General features: G+C 35.4%; 1 protein-coding gene across 3 annotated transcripts in view; it reads left to right on the top strand.

Annotated features, from left to right (window-relative positions):
- The window catches only part of LOC121740011 (cyclin-T), a 29,719-nt gene extending 11,650 nt beyond the window's left edge, over positions 1 to 18,069 (top strand). For 2 of the 3 annotated variants that reach the window (XM_042132683.1, XM_042132685.1), the window contains 4 exons: positions 5,565 to 5,701; positions 9,452 to 9,605; positions 9,679 to 9,798; positions 9,889 to 12,050. In XM_042132683.1, the coding sequence (XP_041988617.1) occupies positions 5,565 to 5,701; positions 9,452 to 9,605; positions 9,679 to 9,798; positions 9,889 to 11,714 (2,237 nt within the window). In that variant the 3' untranslated portion in view covers positions 11,715 to 12,050. Of the gene's footprint in view, positions 1 to 5,564; positions 5,702 to 9,451; positions 9,606 to 9,678; positions 9,799 to 9,888; positions 12,051 to 17,510 lie in introns of those variants that run through there. The other variant, XM_042132684.1, reaches the window with a different exon arrangement.
- Positions 18,070 to 18,704: the final 635 nt, after the last annotated feature.

Here is an 18,704-nt window from a genome sequence, read left to right as displayed (position 1 = left end):
TAGGGGTGAGTCCGCAAGTTGAAAATATTACCATCGTATGTAGGATCTATAAGTATACTAGCATGAATTTTTTTAGAATTTTCAATCACTGTGGTGTGGGAGAAAATCGACTTTGAATTTTAAGGGTAAGTTTTAGGGGTGAGTCCGCAAGTTGAAAATATTACCATCGTATGTAGGATCTATAAGTATACTAGCATGAATTTTTTTAGAATTTTCAATCACTGTGGTATGGTAGAAAATCGACTTTGAATTTTAAGGGTAAGTTTTAGGGGTGAGTCCGCAAGTTGAAAATATTACCATCGTATGTAGGATCTATAAGTATACTAGCATGAATTTTTTTAGAATTTTCAATCACTGTGGTATGGTAGAAAATCGACTTTGAATTTTAAGGGTAAGTTTTAGGGGTGAGTCCGCAAGTTGAAAATATTACCATCGTATGTAGGATCTTAAAATATACTAGCATGAATTTTTTTAGAATTTTCAATCACTGTGGTGTGGGAGAAAATCGACTTTGAATTTTAAGGGTAATTTTTAGGGGTGAGTCCGCAAGTTGAAAATATTACCATCGTATGTAGGATCTATAAGTATACTAGCATGAATTTTTTTAGAATTTTCAATCACTGTGGTATGGTAGAAAATCGACTTTGAATTTTAAGGGTAAGTTTTAGGGGTGAGTCCGCAAGTTGAAAATATTACCATCGTATGTAGGATCTATAAGTATACTAGCATGAATTTTTTTAGAATTTTCAATCACTGTGGTATGGTAGAAAATCGACTTTGAATTTTAAGGGTAAGTTTTAGGGGTGAGTCCGCAAGTTGAAAATATTACCATCGTATGTAGGATCTATAAGTATACTAGCATGAATTTTTTTAGAATTTTCAATCACTGTGGTGTGGGAGAAAATCGACTTTGAATTTTAAGGGTAAGTTTTAGGGGTGAGTCCGCAAGTTGAAAATATTACCATCGTATGTAGGATCTATAAGTATACTAGCATGAATTTTTTTAGAATTTTCAATCACTGTGGTGTGGGAGAAAATCGACTTTGAATTTTAAGGGTAAGTTTTAGGGGTGAGTCCGCAAGTTGAAAATATTACCATCGTATGTAGGATCTATAAGTATACTAGCATGAATTTTTTTAGAATTTTCAATCACTGTGGTATGGTAGAAAATCGACTTTGAATTTTAAGGGTAAGTTTTAGGGGTGAGTCCGCAAGTTGAAAATATTACCATCGTATGTAGGATCTATAAGTATACTAGCATGAATTTTTTTAGAATTTTCAATCACTGTGGTATGGTAGAAAATCGACTTTGAATTTTAAGGGTAAGTTTTAGGGGTGAGTCCGCAAGTTGAAAATATTACCATCGTATGTAGGATCTTAAAATATACTAGCATGAATTTTTTTAGAATTTTCAATCACTGTGGTGTGGGAGAAAATCGACTTTGAATTTTAAGGGTAATTTTTAGGGGTGAGTCCGCAAGTTGAAAATATTACCATCGTATGTAGGATCTATAAGTATACTAGCATGAATTTTTTTAGAATTTTCAATCACTGTGGTATGGTAGAAAATCGACTTTGAATTTTAAGGGTAAGTTTTAGGGGTGAGTCCGCAAGTTGAAAATATTACCATCGTATGTAGGATCTATAAGTATACTAGCATGATTTTTTTTAGAATTTTCAATCACTGTGGTATGGTAGAAAATCGACTTTGAATTTTAAGGGTAAGTTTTAGGGGTGAGTCCGCAAGTTGAAAATATTACCATCGTATGTAGGATCTATAAGTATACTAGCATGAATTTTTTTAGAATTTTCAATCACTGTGGTGTGGGAGAAAATCGACTTTGAATTTTAAGGGTAATTTTTAGGGGTGAGTCCGCAAGTTGAAAATATTACCATCGTATGTAGGATCTATAAGTATACTAGCATGAATTTTTTTAGAATTTTCAATCACTGTGGTATGGTAGAAAATCGACTTTGAATTTTAAGGGTAAGTTTTAGGGGTGAGTCCGCAAGTTGAAAATATTACCATCGTATGTAGGATCTATAAGTATACTAGCATGAATTTTTTTAGAATTTTCAATCACTGTGGTATGGTAGAAAATCGACTTTGAATTTTAAGGGTAAGTTTTAGGGGTGAGTCCGCAAGTTGAAAATATTACCATCGTATGTAGGATCTATAAGTATACTAGCATGAATTTTTTTAGAATTTTCAATCACTGTGGTGTGGGAGAAAATCGACTTTGAATTTTAAGGGTAAGTTTTAGGGGTGAGTCCGCAAGTTGAAAATATTACCATCGTATGTAGGATCTATAAGTATACTAGCATGAATTTTTTTAGAATTTTCAATCACTGTGGTGTGGGAGAAAATCGACTTTGAATTTTAAGGGTAAGTTTTAGGGGTGAGTCCGCAAGTTGAAAATATTACCATCGTATGTAGGATCTATAAGTATACTAGCATAATTTTTTTTAGAATTTTCAACCACTGTGGTATGGTAGAAAATCGACTTTGAATTTTAAGGGTAAGTTTTAGGGGTGAGTCCGCAAGTTGAAAATATTACCATCGTATGTAGGATCTATAAGTATACTAGCATAAATTTTTTTAAGAATTTTCAATCACTGTGGTATGGTAGAAAATCGACTTTGAATTTTAAGGGTAAGTTTTAGGGGTGAGTCCGCAAGTTGAAAATATTACCATCGTATGTAGGATCTTAAAATATACTAGCATGAATTTTTTTAGAATTTTCAATCACTGTGGTGTGGGAGAAAATCGACTTTGAATTTTAAGGGTAAGTTTTAGGGGTGAGTCCGCAAGTTGAAAATATTACCATCGTATGTAGGATCTTAAAATATACTAGCATGAATTTTTTTAGAATTTTCAATCACTGTGGTGTGGGAGAAAATCGACTTTGAATTTTAAGGGTAATTTTTAGGGGTGAGTCCGCAAGTTGAAAATATTACCATCGTATGTAGGATCTATAAGTATACTAGCATGAATTTTTTTAGAATTTTCAATCACTGTGGTATGGTAGAAAATCGACTTTGAATTTTAAGGGTAAGTTTTAGGGGTGAGTCCGCAAGTTGAAAATATTACCATCGTATGTAGGATCTATAAGTATACTAGCATGAATTTTTTTAGAATTTTCAATCACTGTGGTATGGTAGAAAATCGACTTTGAATTTTAAGGGTAAGTTTTAGGGGTGAGTCCGCAAGTTGAAAATATTACCATCGTATGTAGGATCTATAAGTATACTAGCATGAATTTTTTTAGAATTTTCAATCACTGTGGTGTGGGAGAAAATCGACTTTGAATTTTAAGGGTAAGTTTTAGGGGTGAGTCCGCAAGTTGAAAATATTACCATCGTATGTAGGATCTATAAGTATACTAGCATGAATTTTTTTAGAATTTTCAATCACTGTGGTGTGGGAGAAAATCGACTTTGAATTTTAAGGGTAAGTTTTAGGGGTGAGTCCGCAAGTTGAAAATATTACCATCGTATGTAGGATCTATAAATATACTAGCATGATTTTTTTTAGAATTTTCAATCACTGTGGGGTCGAAGAAAATCGACTTGGAATTATAAGGGTGGGTTTTAGGGGTGACTATTTTTTGAGTTAGAAATAACATTTGCACCCTCTAAAAGTGTACCCTTATCTCACTATGATGCATATTATATTTTGATACACAAGATAAGTTGTTTTTGTTTTGTAGCTAATTCGTTCACTTGAACGTTCGGAACTTCAGGCACATGATCTTTAGAGATAATTTAAAAACCTCACAATTTTTCCAATTTTTCCATGAAATACTTGCTGAAATAAAGAGCCGCATGTTGCATACAAAGAGCCGCAGTTTGCCGATCCATGCATTAGTACAAATAAATAGTTCAAAATTTAAATTTTAAAATATTAATTGCTTCTCATTAAAATTTTCATTAAAAATAGAAATTACATTCGTGATAATGATTTTTTCATTTACTAATGATTCTTTGAATATTTGCTAAATTATTATAAATTAGTAATCACCATTTTCTTTAATGATGGTATTTTATAGCTTTATTGTTTGTAACTGCCCAAATATTATTCCTGATAAATGTTTGTCATTTTCTTTGTAAAAATCTTTTAACCTGATTGCCAAATTTTGGGCATACAAGAACTGTGTCTTTGAAAGACAAATATTGCCACAATTTATAATTTAATTTCTATTAATTTTTAAGTGAAAAATCAGTGTAATGACTAAATAACACTTAGGTTTGACGTATTTATTATTCACTTCATAATATTTTTAATGTATGTACAGTACACATACTCATAAAAGATACAGAAAAAATTCTTGAGCCTTGTACTTGTAATGTCCTTCTTTTTTGGAGGTTGGTTAAAAAGTTCCGACACATGCCATACAACATTAAATCTGTTTCTTTAACAAACTTATATTAGTCAGGAGCCCTAGATTTTTTTTAATTACCATCAAGCTAATTTTTGTGAGTAGCTTCATTTTGATAAGACAAACAACATTTTTATCTGCGAAAAATCTCGAAAAAGCTAACAGAGATAGAAAGGATTTCATACTTTGATTTGATGGTCCTAAAATATGGATTGTTCTATTTCTAGGACAATGTTACTCATAAATTAGATAACTATTATCCTACCAATAGGGTGTAGTCAGTAAACGAAATATAATACAAATTATTGTTTTTTTGAAAGTTTGTATTATAGAATTACCGAAAATGACATATTTTTTGTCATAAACTTTATAATATTTTTTATTTTATTTATTAAAAAGTATGTTATATAAATTTATATGTAATATCACGTGATCGCAAACAGCCATCACATAGTGTGACGTCACGATCTCCAAAACATTGTGTGTGACAGTGACATTTCGATTGACATCGAAATGTTTGGAGTACCGCGATGTCATAGCGACGCGACGCCATGATGAACTTTAGCGTTTTAGCGGGTTTAAAGCGGAATTTAATGAAGTGTTTTTTTTTTTAATTTTATTTAAATAAGAGTATTTATTTTTTATATATATTTTTAGGTGTAACAAATGTAAATCTGTAAAATAAATATATTTTCTAAAAATAGTTTACACCTGTAATACCAATATATAAAAAATCAGCTGGTTAGGGTTCTGTAATCAACAAAACTTGGTGGACTACGGTACCCTAAAATGGAATCCTAACCAGCTGATTATTTATTTGTATATTGGTAGGTTAATAGTTATATAATTTAAGAGTAACATTGTCCTACAAATAGAACAATCCATATTTTAGGACCATCAAAGTATGAAATCCTTTCTATCTCTATTTACCATTTTCAAGATTTTTCGCAGATGTTGAATATGTTGTTTGTCTTATCAAAATGAAGCTACTCACAAAAATTAGCTTGATAGTAATTTAAAAAAAAATGTTCTAGGGCTCCCTGACTATATGGAAAAGAGTCAAAAAAGCAAAATAAAAAGTTTGGGTTACTCATAGGAGCCTACTGCTTTGTTGTTTAGATAAAAAATGGGGTCTTTCCATGACCCCAATGATATTTAGTATATAGTATTTTTTTTCTTCCTCAGCTCCCAAAGATCTGGCGCAGACGTCATACTTCATGGCGTCGAACAGTTTGCACCTGACTACAATGTGCCTGCAGTACAGACCGACGGTGGTGGCATGTTTCTGCATACATTTGGCATCCAAATGGAGCAACTGGGCAGTAAGTTTTTTTAACAAAACCTCTAGCGTACTATCTTACTAGTAACAATTATTTACATAATAATTAATAATATTATGCTACTTATACAATATTATCCTAATAATATGTTAAAAAAATGTATGCCTTATGCCGGGGTCGCATCTGCGTCTATCGTCCGAATGTTATAATATGTACTTAATAAAAAAAAACAAACATTTTTATTTAAAGATCTTGTTTTTTTTTTCGGACTACATTTAAACGCGTTTATTTTACTCATTCTTTTAATTCATACCAAAATAAATTATTCCATCACTAAGTACAGTTTATGTAGATAATATTTGGTCTTTGAATGAATAAAATTGGACATTTGGTTTTGAAATTATGGCGAAATTAAATAGTTGGCGTCACCAAGGCGGGTTCGCGTGCGGGAGGAAGACAATCTGTGCAGGGTGCAGCCTGCGTATAATGACTGCGTCGTCGATGTTAGTGTCGGAGTCTGTGAAGTGACCTGGGAATCATTTTGCTGACCGAGTCTTTCCTGGGTATGCTTTTTGCAGCGCTCACCGACATCCACGCGGGCGGAGCCGCGACCAACCGCTAGTAATAAAATTAGAAAAAACCAAAATCCGTCTGCATGGATAAATACATGATTAAAACTGACATTACTGAAACAAGATGAAAATTCAATGACAAAGTATTAAAAAAAACAATGATTTGGTACTTAAAACTAGAAACATACATTGAAACAGTACCAAACCTATGTACCTATTGTATTGTAGGTACACTTAGAAATATCAGCACGGTAGTTTTTAATTTTTTTATTAGATTGATTGTCGAAATGGTTAGATGGCTAGATGGCTACAACTAAAAAGTCGAAAATAAAATAAATTAATTTAAAATCTAAAACCCGACTGCAAAAAATGTTAACTAAAAAGAACGAAACAAGACCTAATTCTGCCGGAGGTATCGAATCCATGTTTTAATTGATACGACTCTTGCTTACGAGTTTCATGCCAGGATAAATAGAAGGTTAAGTACATAGAAAAATGTAGCAGAAGAAAGTGGATTATAAAATGCAGTCGGAGGCATAATATTTTATGATTTATGAATTAATGTTAAACTTGGTGCGACATGCCAGAAAAAATTCGAAATAAAAAGACATGCAAGAAAAAATACGTATATTGTTAAAAATAAAAATACACGTATACGTATACGTGGGAGAGCCATGCTTCGGCACGAATGGGCCGGCTCGACCGGATAATTACCACGTTCTCACAGAAAACCAGCGTGAAACAGCGCTTGCGCTGTGTTTCGCCGAGTGAGTGAGTTTACCGGAGGCCCAATCCCCTAACCCCTACCCTATTCCCTTCCCTACTCTCAACTATTCCCTTCCCTTCCCTTCCCTTCCCTACCCTCCCCTATTACCCTATTCCCTCTTAAAAGGCCGGCGACGCACTTGCAGCTCTTCTGATGCTGCGAGTGTCCATGGGCGACGGAAGTTGCTTTCCATCAGGTGACCCGTTTGCTCGTTTGCCCCCTTATTTCATAAAAAAAAACGTATTTTTTCTTTTATAATCACTCTCAGTACTTAAATGTTGAAAAATAGCTTCCGAAAGTTATCCTAAAAACACTACAATTAATGGACACGACGCGTCGCCCGCGCGTGACGTGCCCCCGCACGCGCGCCTACCCCCGCGTCATCGTTCTGCAACGATTTTAAAAACGGGATAAAATATGTTATTAAAAAAATTACACCCAAATTTTTTGGTTAAATGGACTCTCCTAATGATAGTTAAGCCCTGGAAAAAATTTGGCAGGAAGGTTTAATTGCACTCTGTATAATGCATTTATTGACAGTCGTTGAAAACATGAAGAAATTCTTTACATCATGCTTTCATCATTCCTCTCCATTTCTACGTAATGAACAAACGTGGCGCCGTCGCATATCGCAAGTCTTAACGAGTTAAAAACAAATGATCAACGCTAATGCGACCACGCAGGACGTATTATTAGCGCGCTAAAACCCTTTGATGTACCGCTACCCGCGCGATAACGAAGACGCAGCCCGAATATTCGCGACGATACCCGATAAAGGCCGGTCACATTTGCGTGTATCGTCTCATAGCACGAAGCTTCGTGCAGAGTAAACAGACCTAACAAATAGGCCGACTCAGAAGAGATCTCGAAAGAACAAGGGAGATTTTTGTATAGAACCCGTACCCAAGCTGTAGCACATCCAGATTCTAGACATAATATATGAAATAAAAGGGCTTGAAAAGCTGTACATTTTATTGTATGACATCCTATAAATTATAAAATTTCTAAACCATGGGAGAAAAAAGTTAACGAGGGGCAGAAGCTAAGGAAAATCACAAAAGGACATCCTGTATTATTGCATCAATTTATAGTGTTGCTGGTAAGGAATCATCTATGGAAAGTAATCGTATAAAGCAAACTTGAGGAAAGTGTGGTATTTTAGTATGTATATTGTTTCATATCTATATATTAATACGTGAGCCAAAAATTTTGTATCCCTTTTGACAAAAAATTGGGAAACGTAGGTGAATGAAAATTTGCACAGCTATAGTTTATATGGTGAAGGTGCATCAAGCTAATATTATTTTGAAATTATGCTTTTACCATACATTTTTTTAACAAATAAAACATTACACACACACTAGGGAAAATTACCGATTTTTGAGTGACCTATACATACGAATTATACTCTTTTACTTATGGCTGAAGCCTTTCGACAACAAGGTGACAAATTGAAAATGGATTTAAATAGTTTTTTTTATTGAATCTTAGATACTATTAGACAATGCTTACACGGCTAGTCTGAGATCAGCTGAGTCCCAGAGACAAGAGTTGAAAAAATAAAAAATTTGATAAAATCAATATTTTTTACAAAATAAAGGTAGTAGTCCTAATGTCGTTGAAACTAAGGTCTAATTTCGACCATTGGGCGATCTCTAATTTTAAAGAAATGTATGAGAAAACAATAAAACCTTAAAATTCTAACCTTTTCTGAATTTTATCGTATATAATCACTTTGGAGAAATGTTTTATGATCAGCAATATTAGCGAATGGTGCAATAATACAGTTGTTTTATTTTTTCCGAAAAAGAAAAAAAAACATTTCATTTCTTAGGATTTTTTTTCTTCCCTTTTACCTTTTTTTTGTCTCTTTGTGTATATAAACAATTTCTACAAGCTAAATATATGTTAAAATCCGGGAAAGGTTAAATTTTTAAAGTTTTATTATTTTCCCATACATCTCTTAAAAATATGAAACAATAAAATACTAAAATACAACACTTTTCTCAAGTTTGCCATATATGATTACTTTCCAGAAATCTTATATCTTTAAAAGAGCAATATATATATATATATATATATATATATATATATATATATATATATATATATATATATATCTCGTGTCTGTAATCTGGATGTGCTAAATGGATGGAAGGATGGAAGGATGGATGGATGTACAAAAATGACCCTTGTTCTTTCGAGATCTTGCATGAAGCTTCGTGCTATGAGACGATACACGCAAATGTGACCCTGATTAACTTTTTTCTTTTATGGTTTAGAAATTTTTCGTAGTACAATAAAATGTTCAACTTTTATGTCTCAAACGTTTAGTAGTGCTAGTAGTTAAATGCCTTAAAGTATTTGTCAACAGTTTTATTAACCAGTTGATTAAACTTGTCAATTATTGCTGAAATGCGAGGAAGCGAAATCAAGCTAAACACCCATTTTCAGATACCGCAATCTCACGAGGGGCGGCATTGGTTCTCATACGTAGATCGCTCGGTCACTACAGAGCTGTTAGAGAGACTGACCGCAGAGTTTCTGCATATATTTGATAAATGTCCGTCCAGACTCAAAAGAAAAATGATGACCATGTCAAATAACAGTAAGTATGGGGCTAAAGAGAATATTAGGTCATACTTTTACTTTTGAATCTTAAATAACTTTAATTTTTTTAGGTGGGAGCTCGCCTCATTCAAATGCACACCCATACAGTTCATCATCGCTCGCAAATTCACAATTTGAGAAGAAACACAGTTTGGCTAATACTGAAGAAATGGAGAAATCATTTGATAAAGGTACATTTTTTACTGCTATATTTTAATAACGATTTCTTAATTTATTATGTATAACTATTAATATATAAAACATTTCGTTTTTTGTTTTAGAATATGAACGTGAAAGGCGTCGTCAACCAGTACCGGGCGGCTACGTACCGGCCACAACGGCACCTCAAAATCCACCTAGCCAACCCCAGAAAATCGACTTTAATATATATAGAGAGAAGAAGGAAAGGGAGGAGAGGGAAAGGCGGGAGGAGAGAGAGAGGCGGCAGCAGGCCATGCAGCAGCAGCAACAGCAACAGCAGCAGCAGCAGCAGCAACCCCACCCGAGCCAGCAGCCACAGAGGCCCGTCCCGCAGCCCAGCTCCCGGCCCTCGCAGCCGCCTCCCCACCACAGACCCCCCTCCAGCCATAACAGTCACAAACCTCCCCACCCCTGGCCCCACAAACCTCCCCACCACAAGCCGCTCCACACCGACCACAGACACCACAGGCAGCTGCCGGGCCCGTCCACCTCCGCTCCCACCCACCAGCCGGAGGTGGTCCCCCAGCGGACGCGGCCGCCGTCCCTGTTCTCGCCGGAGAATGCCACGACACCTACCGTCGCGGCCGCGGCCTCCGCGCCCCGCCGGCCTCAACTACCCCAGCAGAGGCCCAAACCCGAGTCCAGGCCGAGTATGCCCAACGTCGGTCTGCCCCCCGTGTCCCAGGCGCCAAACCTCCAGCCCCTCGAGCAACCCAAGCCGATGAGCCCCCACAAGAAACGCCCCGATCCCACCTCGGTGGTGCGGGACATGCAGCCGCCGGCCATCCTGTCGCCGTTCTCGTCCCCGCCGAGCAAGGAGCACAAATCTCGCCAGAGGTTGCCCTCCAACTCCGAACCTGAGCTGGTCCCCGTCCTGAAGAAAATTGACGAGACGCCTGGCTACGAGAACGTAGTGAGAGACTCGCAGCGCGGCGGCTCGATCAAGACCCGCTACCCGGAGCACCGGAAACCGGAGCCCACGAGGCCCATCAACGGCATAGAGACCGACCCCACCCTCGTGTCCAATCTACTCAAGGAGAGCCTGGCTAAACCCGCCCCCATCACCGTCGCCATGGAGCGAGCTCCCGCGGAGGTCAAGCGCGAGCCCGTAGAGCCGGCGGCGCCTCCCGCCGCCCCTCCGCCGGCCCCCGAATCGGCCCCCGCCGCGCCGCCCGCCCCGCCCCAGGTCCCCGCCCCGCCCGCTCCCGCCCCGCCCCAGCCCGCCGACGAGGCGGAGCACAAGCATAAGAAGGAGAAGAAGAAAAAAGATAAACACAAACACAAGGACCGCGACAAGTCTAAGGAGGAGAGGAAGAAACATAAAAAGGACAAGGAGAGGGAGAAGAAGGCGGAGCCGGCCCCGCCCCCGCCCGAGCAGGACGGTGCGCTGCGGATAACGATCCCGAGGGAGAAGCTGTCCACCAGCCCCGGCCTGAAGATCAAGATACCGAAGGAGAGGCTGGCCGCGCCCCCGCCGCCGCCCCAGCCGGCCGGCCTCAAGATCAAGATATCGAAGGACGTCCTCGAGACGTCGAGAAAGAGGACGGGCCCGCCGGAGGCGGGGCCGCCCCACAAGATGCAGCGGCACGAAGCACCCCACCCTAAGGTAGGCAATTGGAACGTCCCGCCCCCGTTTAACCCCCTGCCTTTTTACATGGTCCAGCCGCCGCCGCCCCTGTACCACTACGGTATGGGGATGGACGGCTACTTCTACGGGGGTATGTACCCGCCGCACGGGGGCCCCCGGCCGCCGCACGGGGGGCCTCGGCCACCGCATCAGCAGGCGCGGGCGCCACACCCGCACCTGCACCACCACGGGGCGGGCCAGCGGCCGCCGCGCCAGCCGCAGCCACCGCCGCTGCCTGCCATGCCGCCGCCGCCGCTGCCGCCCCCGCCGCCGGAGTGATCGGTTTTACACGTCTTGTATAGTAAACATGACTATTTCGTTTTTAGTTTAACGACAGATCGATTTCGACTTCTACTATTTCCTGTTTTAAAGTTTGTTAAGTACTGAAACTTCATTACTTTGAGTTTTTGTGTCTTAAATTTTTTAAGTTATTTTTATTATTATTTTTTAAGGCACTTTGAAATTGATCTCCTTGGCGGTGGTGACGCAGCGGATTGCTAAGATTTATTTTTCTTAAACATTTATGTTATATTTTTTGAGTCTATACGTGAATTGCAAATTGCATCTACTACCATAATATTATGCTAAGCCCCAATTTCACCAACGTCTGTTAGTGCTAACAGCTTGTTAAAATGTCAAGTCTTCTCTTTCATTTATAAGAAAAACGAAAGAGGTAACGTGATACTAATTCGAGCGTTAACTTATCAGTCGTTGGTGAAATTGGGGCTAAAAATGTTTATTTAACTATTTATGTGATTAAAAAAATCAGGCTCTAAGCGCATTGAAGCACTGACCCTTTAAAATATAACAAAATTGTAGTATTTAATATACCCGACGTTTTTGGGATATTTAATGTGTGTTATTTAAATTACAAGTTGAGATGCTTCCATTCAAAAACTCAATCTTCCTATGAGTATATTATATATTAGGTATAGTTTATAAAAGATTATACATTCTATTTTACTTATAAAGTATATTTATATAATAGACTTGTACATACTTTATCTTATACACTGTTATTGAGAACCACACGAAATATTTATTTTTTATAATATAATATTTCAAGAATTTTTGTAGCCCAATGATTTGGTGAAGCTTCCCTTATAGGGTTGTGTCAGTTTTAAAATTTGATCCTTACAAATTTGCCTGCATCGCAAGTGTCTTAGATTCGATTGGGATCGTCATGTCATAATATGATGCAGGAAATTTTCTCTACTTTTCTTATAATAAGCCTATAAGATAATGACAAAAAAGCTTATTTTGTGTTTCAAACCTAGTCAATTTGAGTTACAATCATTTAATATTATGTCTAAGTTTGTATGATATTTAACGAAACATATCGTGTTTTCTTAAAAACTAAGATACAAAGCGGCCAACTGCAAGGTTAGAATTTAATAAGAATCAGGATTCTTTATCTATAAAATTGCCATATTTTACAGTTTTTATCAGTTAATCAAAGATTTGGGCTACATTTTTGACTACTAATTTGTAATATCAAGTTACAATGCCTTATGTGAAATGAATCTAAAATTGATGTAGCAAAATATCACAAAGCATATTTTGCAATTTACATTACTCATGTTGTGCTTATCTAGGAAATAATTTATACATACATAATTATATTTATTATTTCTTAAATGCATAAATAACCTAAATTTTACTGCTGCTAATTTGACATATTATTTAATAATTAATACACATTTGTGTGAGATATACAAGATAACGGAGGCGAGTGAGGCCATTGAAGTCTCTTTTTCAATTATTGCTTACTGCATTTGCTGAATACAGATAAGCATCGAACAACTACTTTTTATTAGTAACCTGAAACTGCGTTTTGTTATTTACAAGGTACATTATTAAATATGTATACTTACATTTATGTATTAACTTAGAATTTAGTAAAATCATGTTGATAAAATGTACCGGACTGAATGATCTAAAATAAAAAGGGTAAATCGTATTTAAAATATTTATCAGTAAGAAATAAGAATTACTGACGGACCTCTTAAAAATATTTTATATCATACTAGCTAAAATGTTCAAATTATAATGAAAATTATGCTGTAGACGTTATACTGTAGTGTTACCTATTTACTGTTAGTGGATGTCTATATAGATATTAAATTATTTAAAGACGTTAAGGGCTAGGCTTTTGAAATTTTATTAAGAAAAAGGAATGCTTCTTTGTTAATGTATCGACCTTGCCATAGATGTAATGGTTACAAGAATTAGCTTAATATACACCTTAAGCATAAAATATTTTGACTTCAACCTGTCGCTTATTCATGTCGTTGTCGTTGTCTGATAAGTTAGAAAAGTTAGTTGACAGATATTGCCAGCTACATCGAGAAGTGGAAGCAGGAAGTTAATATTTTTATCAATAAGGGGGCAAAGTCTAAAATAGTTTGAGTATAGGTAAGATAATGCATATTATCTAATTTTGTATGCATTTTAAATTTAAAAAAATCTCATGGTTAAATATTATTGTTAATTAAATTATAAATATTTTACAATTAAAACATTATTTTGTTTACTCGATAGTAGATAGTAAATAAAAGTTAAGTTTAAATTAAATCGTTAATAATATGTTTTTTTTAAATATTCATATTTAGTAATAATATGGATATTGGAGTTTGTTACAAATTCAAACTTAAGCAACAGAACTACATAGTCTACTTGCGTTAAGATAATAATAAAGAAAACAAACTGACCAATAATGCACATTAAGCATGTCCAGATTACCCAAGTACAAGCTATGGTGTTTTGAACAATTTATTAATATTATATTCTTAACGCTTAAGATACAAAAGTATATCAGTTAATATAAGATGTTTATTTTTTCAAGAATGCATTACCATTTCAGCTTTAAGTATAAGATTATAGATATATAGATAGATAACTTTGTTTCATATTTGCATTTTCTTTTTATAATAAAAATTTAATGTCTTTGCTCAAAACATTAATATTTACAGGGTGTACTTGTAAAATACTGTTCCTCTTAAAACATTTATTATAAGTCATTTAAAAGTATTACGTGTAGATAAGGAATGTTATTATTCGGATATAAATTCGAATATTTCTTTCAAAATATTCGTATAATAACATTCCTTACATAGTTATATTAGATATAAAAAGTGTAGTATAATTTATAAAATATAGGGTACCTGTATATATGGGGTGAATATTTACTTCGTTTCAAGACTTTTCAGAATCAAATACTTTAAGAGGTCTTTCTATTGCAGCATCTTTCCTACTTAAAATAAATAATCGGCCAAGTGCGTTCCGTACCGTTATAGAGCAAAACTACGCCAAATGTTGCGTTTTTTGTATGGGAGCCCCCCTTAATTTTTATTTTACTTTAATATTATTATTTATTATTAAAGTATAATTATAATAAAGGATTTAGTGAATATGTCAATCAAGTGCCTAGCTGTTACCATTATTGATTACTAGCAAAAAAGGCCAAAAAATTACGTTTCTTGTATGGCCCTCAAATATTAACTTTGTTTTGTTTTTAGTATTTGTTGTTATAACGGCAACAGATATACACAATCTGTGAAAATTTCAGAACTCTAGCTATAGCGGTTCTTGAGATACAGTCTGGAGACAGACAGACGGACGGACAGACGAACAGATAACGAAGTCTTAGTAATAGGGTTCCGTTTTTACCCTTTGAGTACGGAACCCTAATCTAAAATCTAAAAAAAGGATAAATCTCGTAGGATTCAGCCTGCGTTTGCAATGTAAGCGGAAAAAATGTAATTATTTATGACATCACATTAGAAACCCTAACAATAACAGTATTTCTCCACTATTTAATGAATGTTATTATACCTATAACCTTTCTCTTGGGACATGAGAGAAAGAAAGCGACTTTGTTTTATAATATGTACAGATAATAAAAATAAAATAAATAATTAAGGGGGGCTCCCATACAAAAAAACACAACTTTTTCCTTATTTTCGCTCTATAACGGTACGGAACCCTTCGTGCGCGAGTCCGACTCGCACTTAGCTGATTTTATTATGAAACAGATGTGTACTAGTTTCGCAAAGTTATGAACGAAATAAATACACAACCTGCACAGCTATTTCAACAATTCATAGTACAAAAAAGGTCACTTCAGTAAAAATATTTAGAAACAATGGGGGCTACCGTTTTTTGCTCACTAGATGGCGCAACTGTCGACTAAGGTCCGAAGTATAGCTATTAAAGTCGACTTTATAATAATCTCGAATGCCATTTTTTTATTAAATTTAAATAATATCCCCTTCTAAATTTTTTTAATAACCGAATATTTTTTAATACGATCATTATTTATTTTCTTAATTTCGCTCTCAAAGCGTTTACATTGATAGCTAAATAATTTTTTTGTGATACTTTTACGAAGGAGATCGCTTTTCAACAGGTAAATTGCATAAATAATCATTTATGTCACGAAAACCCCTAGAACTAGTACAAAATAGACGTTTTTGGACCTCACGCGACACTACCGCCTCTAGAGGAAAATTCACATGCGGTAGCCCCCATTGATAAAAATCCCTTTTCTACTTGTATTACTGATGAAAGGAGTTTACTGATGATTTTTATTCATATCAAATTTGTTATTGACGTGTGGAACACACAATATTAATTATTTTATTGCTATTTGCTAGTGTTACTTAAAATAATGTTCTGCATGATTTTTGTTTTCAATTTTGAGGATGTAGGACATTAGAAGCTATGCAGGTATACAATATACTATTATTATATCTTATACAGGGTGTAACAAAAATAAGTGATAATACTTTAGGGTGTGTACGTGTTCCTTGTAGAGAGTTCACTGTGAAAGTAGCAGCGCTGAAAGTCAAAAAAATTTTTTCACTTTTGTATGGGGAAACTCGTGACGCTCGGACCCTTGCCCATACAAAAGTGAAAAAATTTTTTGGTCTTTCAGCGCTGCTACTTTCACAGTGAACTCTCTACAAGGAACACGTACACACCCTAAAGTATTATCACTTATTTTTGTTACACCCTGTATATAACAATATGAACGTAGTAAGAAAATTATTCATTGAAATAATGGTGCCATTTTTGTTACCATTTGACTGTAATTATAATAACCTTTTTACGTGTCGTTACGGAAAGTACTTAATTTTTTATGTATATATATTGCTATACTAAAGTTAAAAAATATAATATTTTAAATAATATGTCTGAGATTAAATCAATTGTATATATATACTTATAACTAATTGTTATGTTGTTTAGATTTTTGTGGTTAAGTAAAGTTGTTTTTTTATTAAATTCTTGTATCAGGTTGAATTTTATTTAAATTTATCTCTACCTTAGTTTTAATTATTTTATTTTTCAACTTGTTTATGGCCCTATTGAGATTGGTAAAATCTATGGATGTGTTTTAAATGTCGGTGTTATAACTTATACTAGTTGTCGATGCACATTGTTATTTTTATTACATTGAAATCCGATGGAATAACCTTAAAAAACTCAAAATGGTTAATGGTGATCCCGAGTTGCTTGCGGCGTGGTCACCTCCATTCGACCACGTCACAAGTAAGAATTTTTTTAAGTTGTGAAAATTGTTTTTTTATATTTGCATGATTGATTTGTCGCTTTCCACTTTGTTTTAACTGTCCTTTTGCACTTGGTATATTTTATCCTATTGTTTAGCTGTTGTTTTACTTGTGACTTTTATATGATGCTAATTTATCGATGTCGTCCGTGACAGCTAAATGATAGTTTGCGTGCAGCTGTGTTTATCGTATCCTGTGGGGCTCGAACTACTTATCAAAATTACACTAAAAGTATAATCTCTACGACGAGGGTTGCAAATATTCACTTTTAACTGTCGGGGTTTTTTTTCGCTTAAATTGGTGGTGGGTGGCTTGCGTGTAGTCTGGATAGTTATTTACTTTATAACAATCCAAACTACGAGATTCCCTCGAACTGTAGTTGAGTCAGTTCAAGTACAGTTTGAGGTCGCGCGCGGCGGTCACCGGCGCGGCCGCCGCGGTAGCCTCACTAGGAACGACGACACACGGCTGTGCGCGCTCTCAACGTGGATCGTATTCGCAGGTCGCCGACCATACACTTGGCAACGGGCATCCCGGGAAGTGACGTCACCCCGGCCGTAGGGCTACGTGTGTCGACGTTCCTCAGCAACAAACGGACCTCACTAGTGTAGTGTAACGGTTACTACCGGAAATTCTTTTTTCAACATTTTCATATTTTTTTTCATACGCCTTGGATCGATGGGCTTGGCTCGTGTTTGCCACTTGTAAACGCTTTGGGCGATTTTATTGGACTATTTTACGAAATGTTGCTTCAGAAAAATTTTTGTTTTCGATCTATTGAACGTTTTAGCATTTGACATTCAGTTACGGTAGAAATAGTCCAATAGAATTTTCTGTTCTTGTAAATATGGAAAATATTTAACTCAATGAAAAATTGTATATAAATTTAAATTACTCACATTTCTTATTTCCATAATATGTATTGTGCCTGTAATATAAATTTGCAAAACACTGCCACTTTGTTCATTCTTCGAAAGAGTTAAGTAAGAAATATGTTCTAAGGTTTTTTTAATACTTACGTAATATTATTCTCAAAGTTCCTTGTAATTTTTTTATTAATCATAGCCGAGTTGATTATCTATACGAACAGTTTTGTGAATAAAAAAATCCATTACAAACAAAATATAAAATTGATTATGAATGTTATCTTTATAAATATTGCATTAAAGTCTTCATTTATGTCATAAATATACCTCTATTAACCAAAAATATTTTTCAATGTGTCTTATCAGCTTTTCGAAATATAGAAATAGTTGGAGTATATTAAAAGAGTCCCATTCAGCCTTAAATATATCTTAATCTAACAATATCATAATGTTGATGAATTAGCAATAATGTAAAGTGAGCCTTAATTTAGGTAGCATAAGTCGAAAACAAACGCTGAGATAGACTGAGATTTTTATTGTAGTTATGCCCATTATAAAATATACACATTATAAAATATTACGGTGACATTCAAGATATTCTGTTCTGTTCAGTATTATGTATAGTCAATAGTAATCGCTCAAAATGCATACAAAGATGTAAGACAGACGGACCATTGCGTCGGTCTTTAACGTGGTCAATGAAAGACGTTTTAAGTTTTAACATTTTGATCTTTTACTGTTGGCTGTTACAAAATTTTTCAAAACGGTGTCTATTTTTCAAACCTGCAGATAATGCAAATGCAAATTGTTAGAATAAGAAAATAAAATTT

This window comes from Aricia agestis, chromosome 2, assembly GCF_905147365.1.
Source record: "Aricia agestis chromosome 2, ilAriAges1.1, whole genome shotgun sequence".
Taxonomy (NCBI): Eukaryota; Metazoa; Arthropoda; class Insecta; order Lepidoptera; family Lycaenidae; genus Aricia; species Aricia agestis.
The sequence above is the reverse complement of the archived record's forward strand: the minus strand, read 5'-3'. Positions and strand labels throughout refer to the sequence as shown.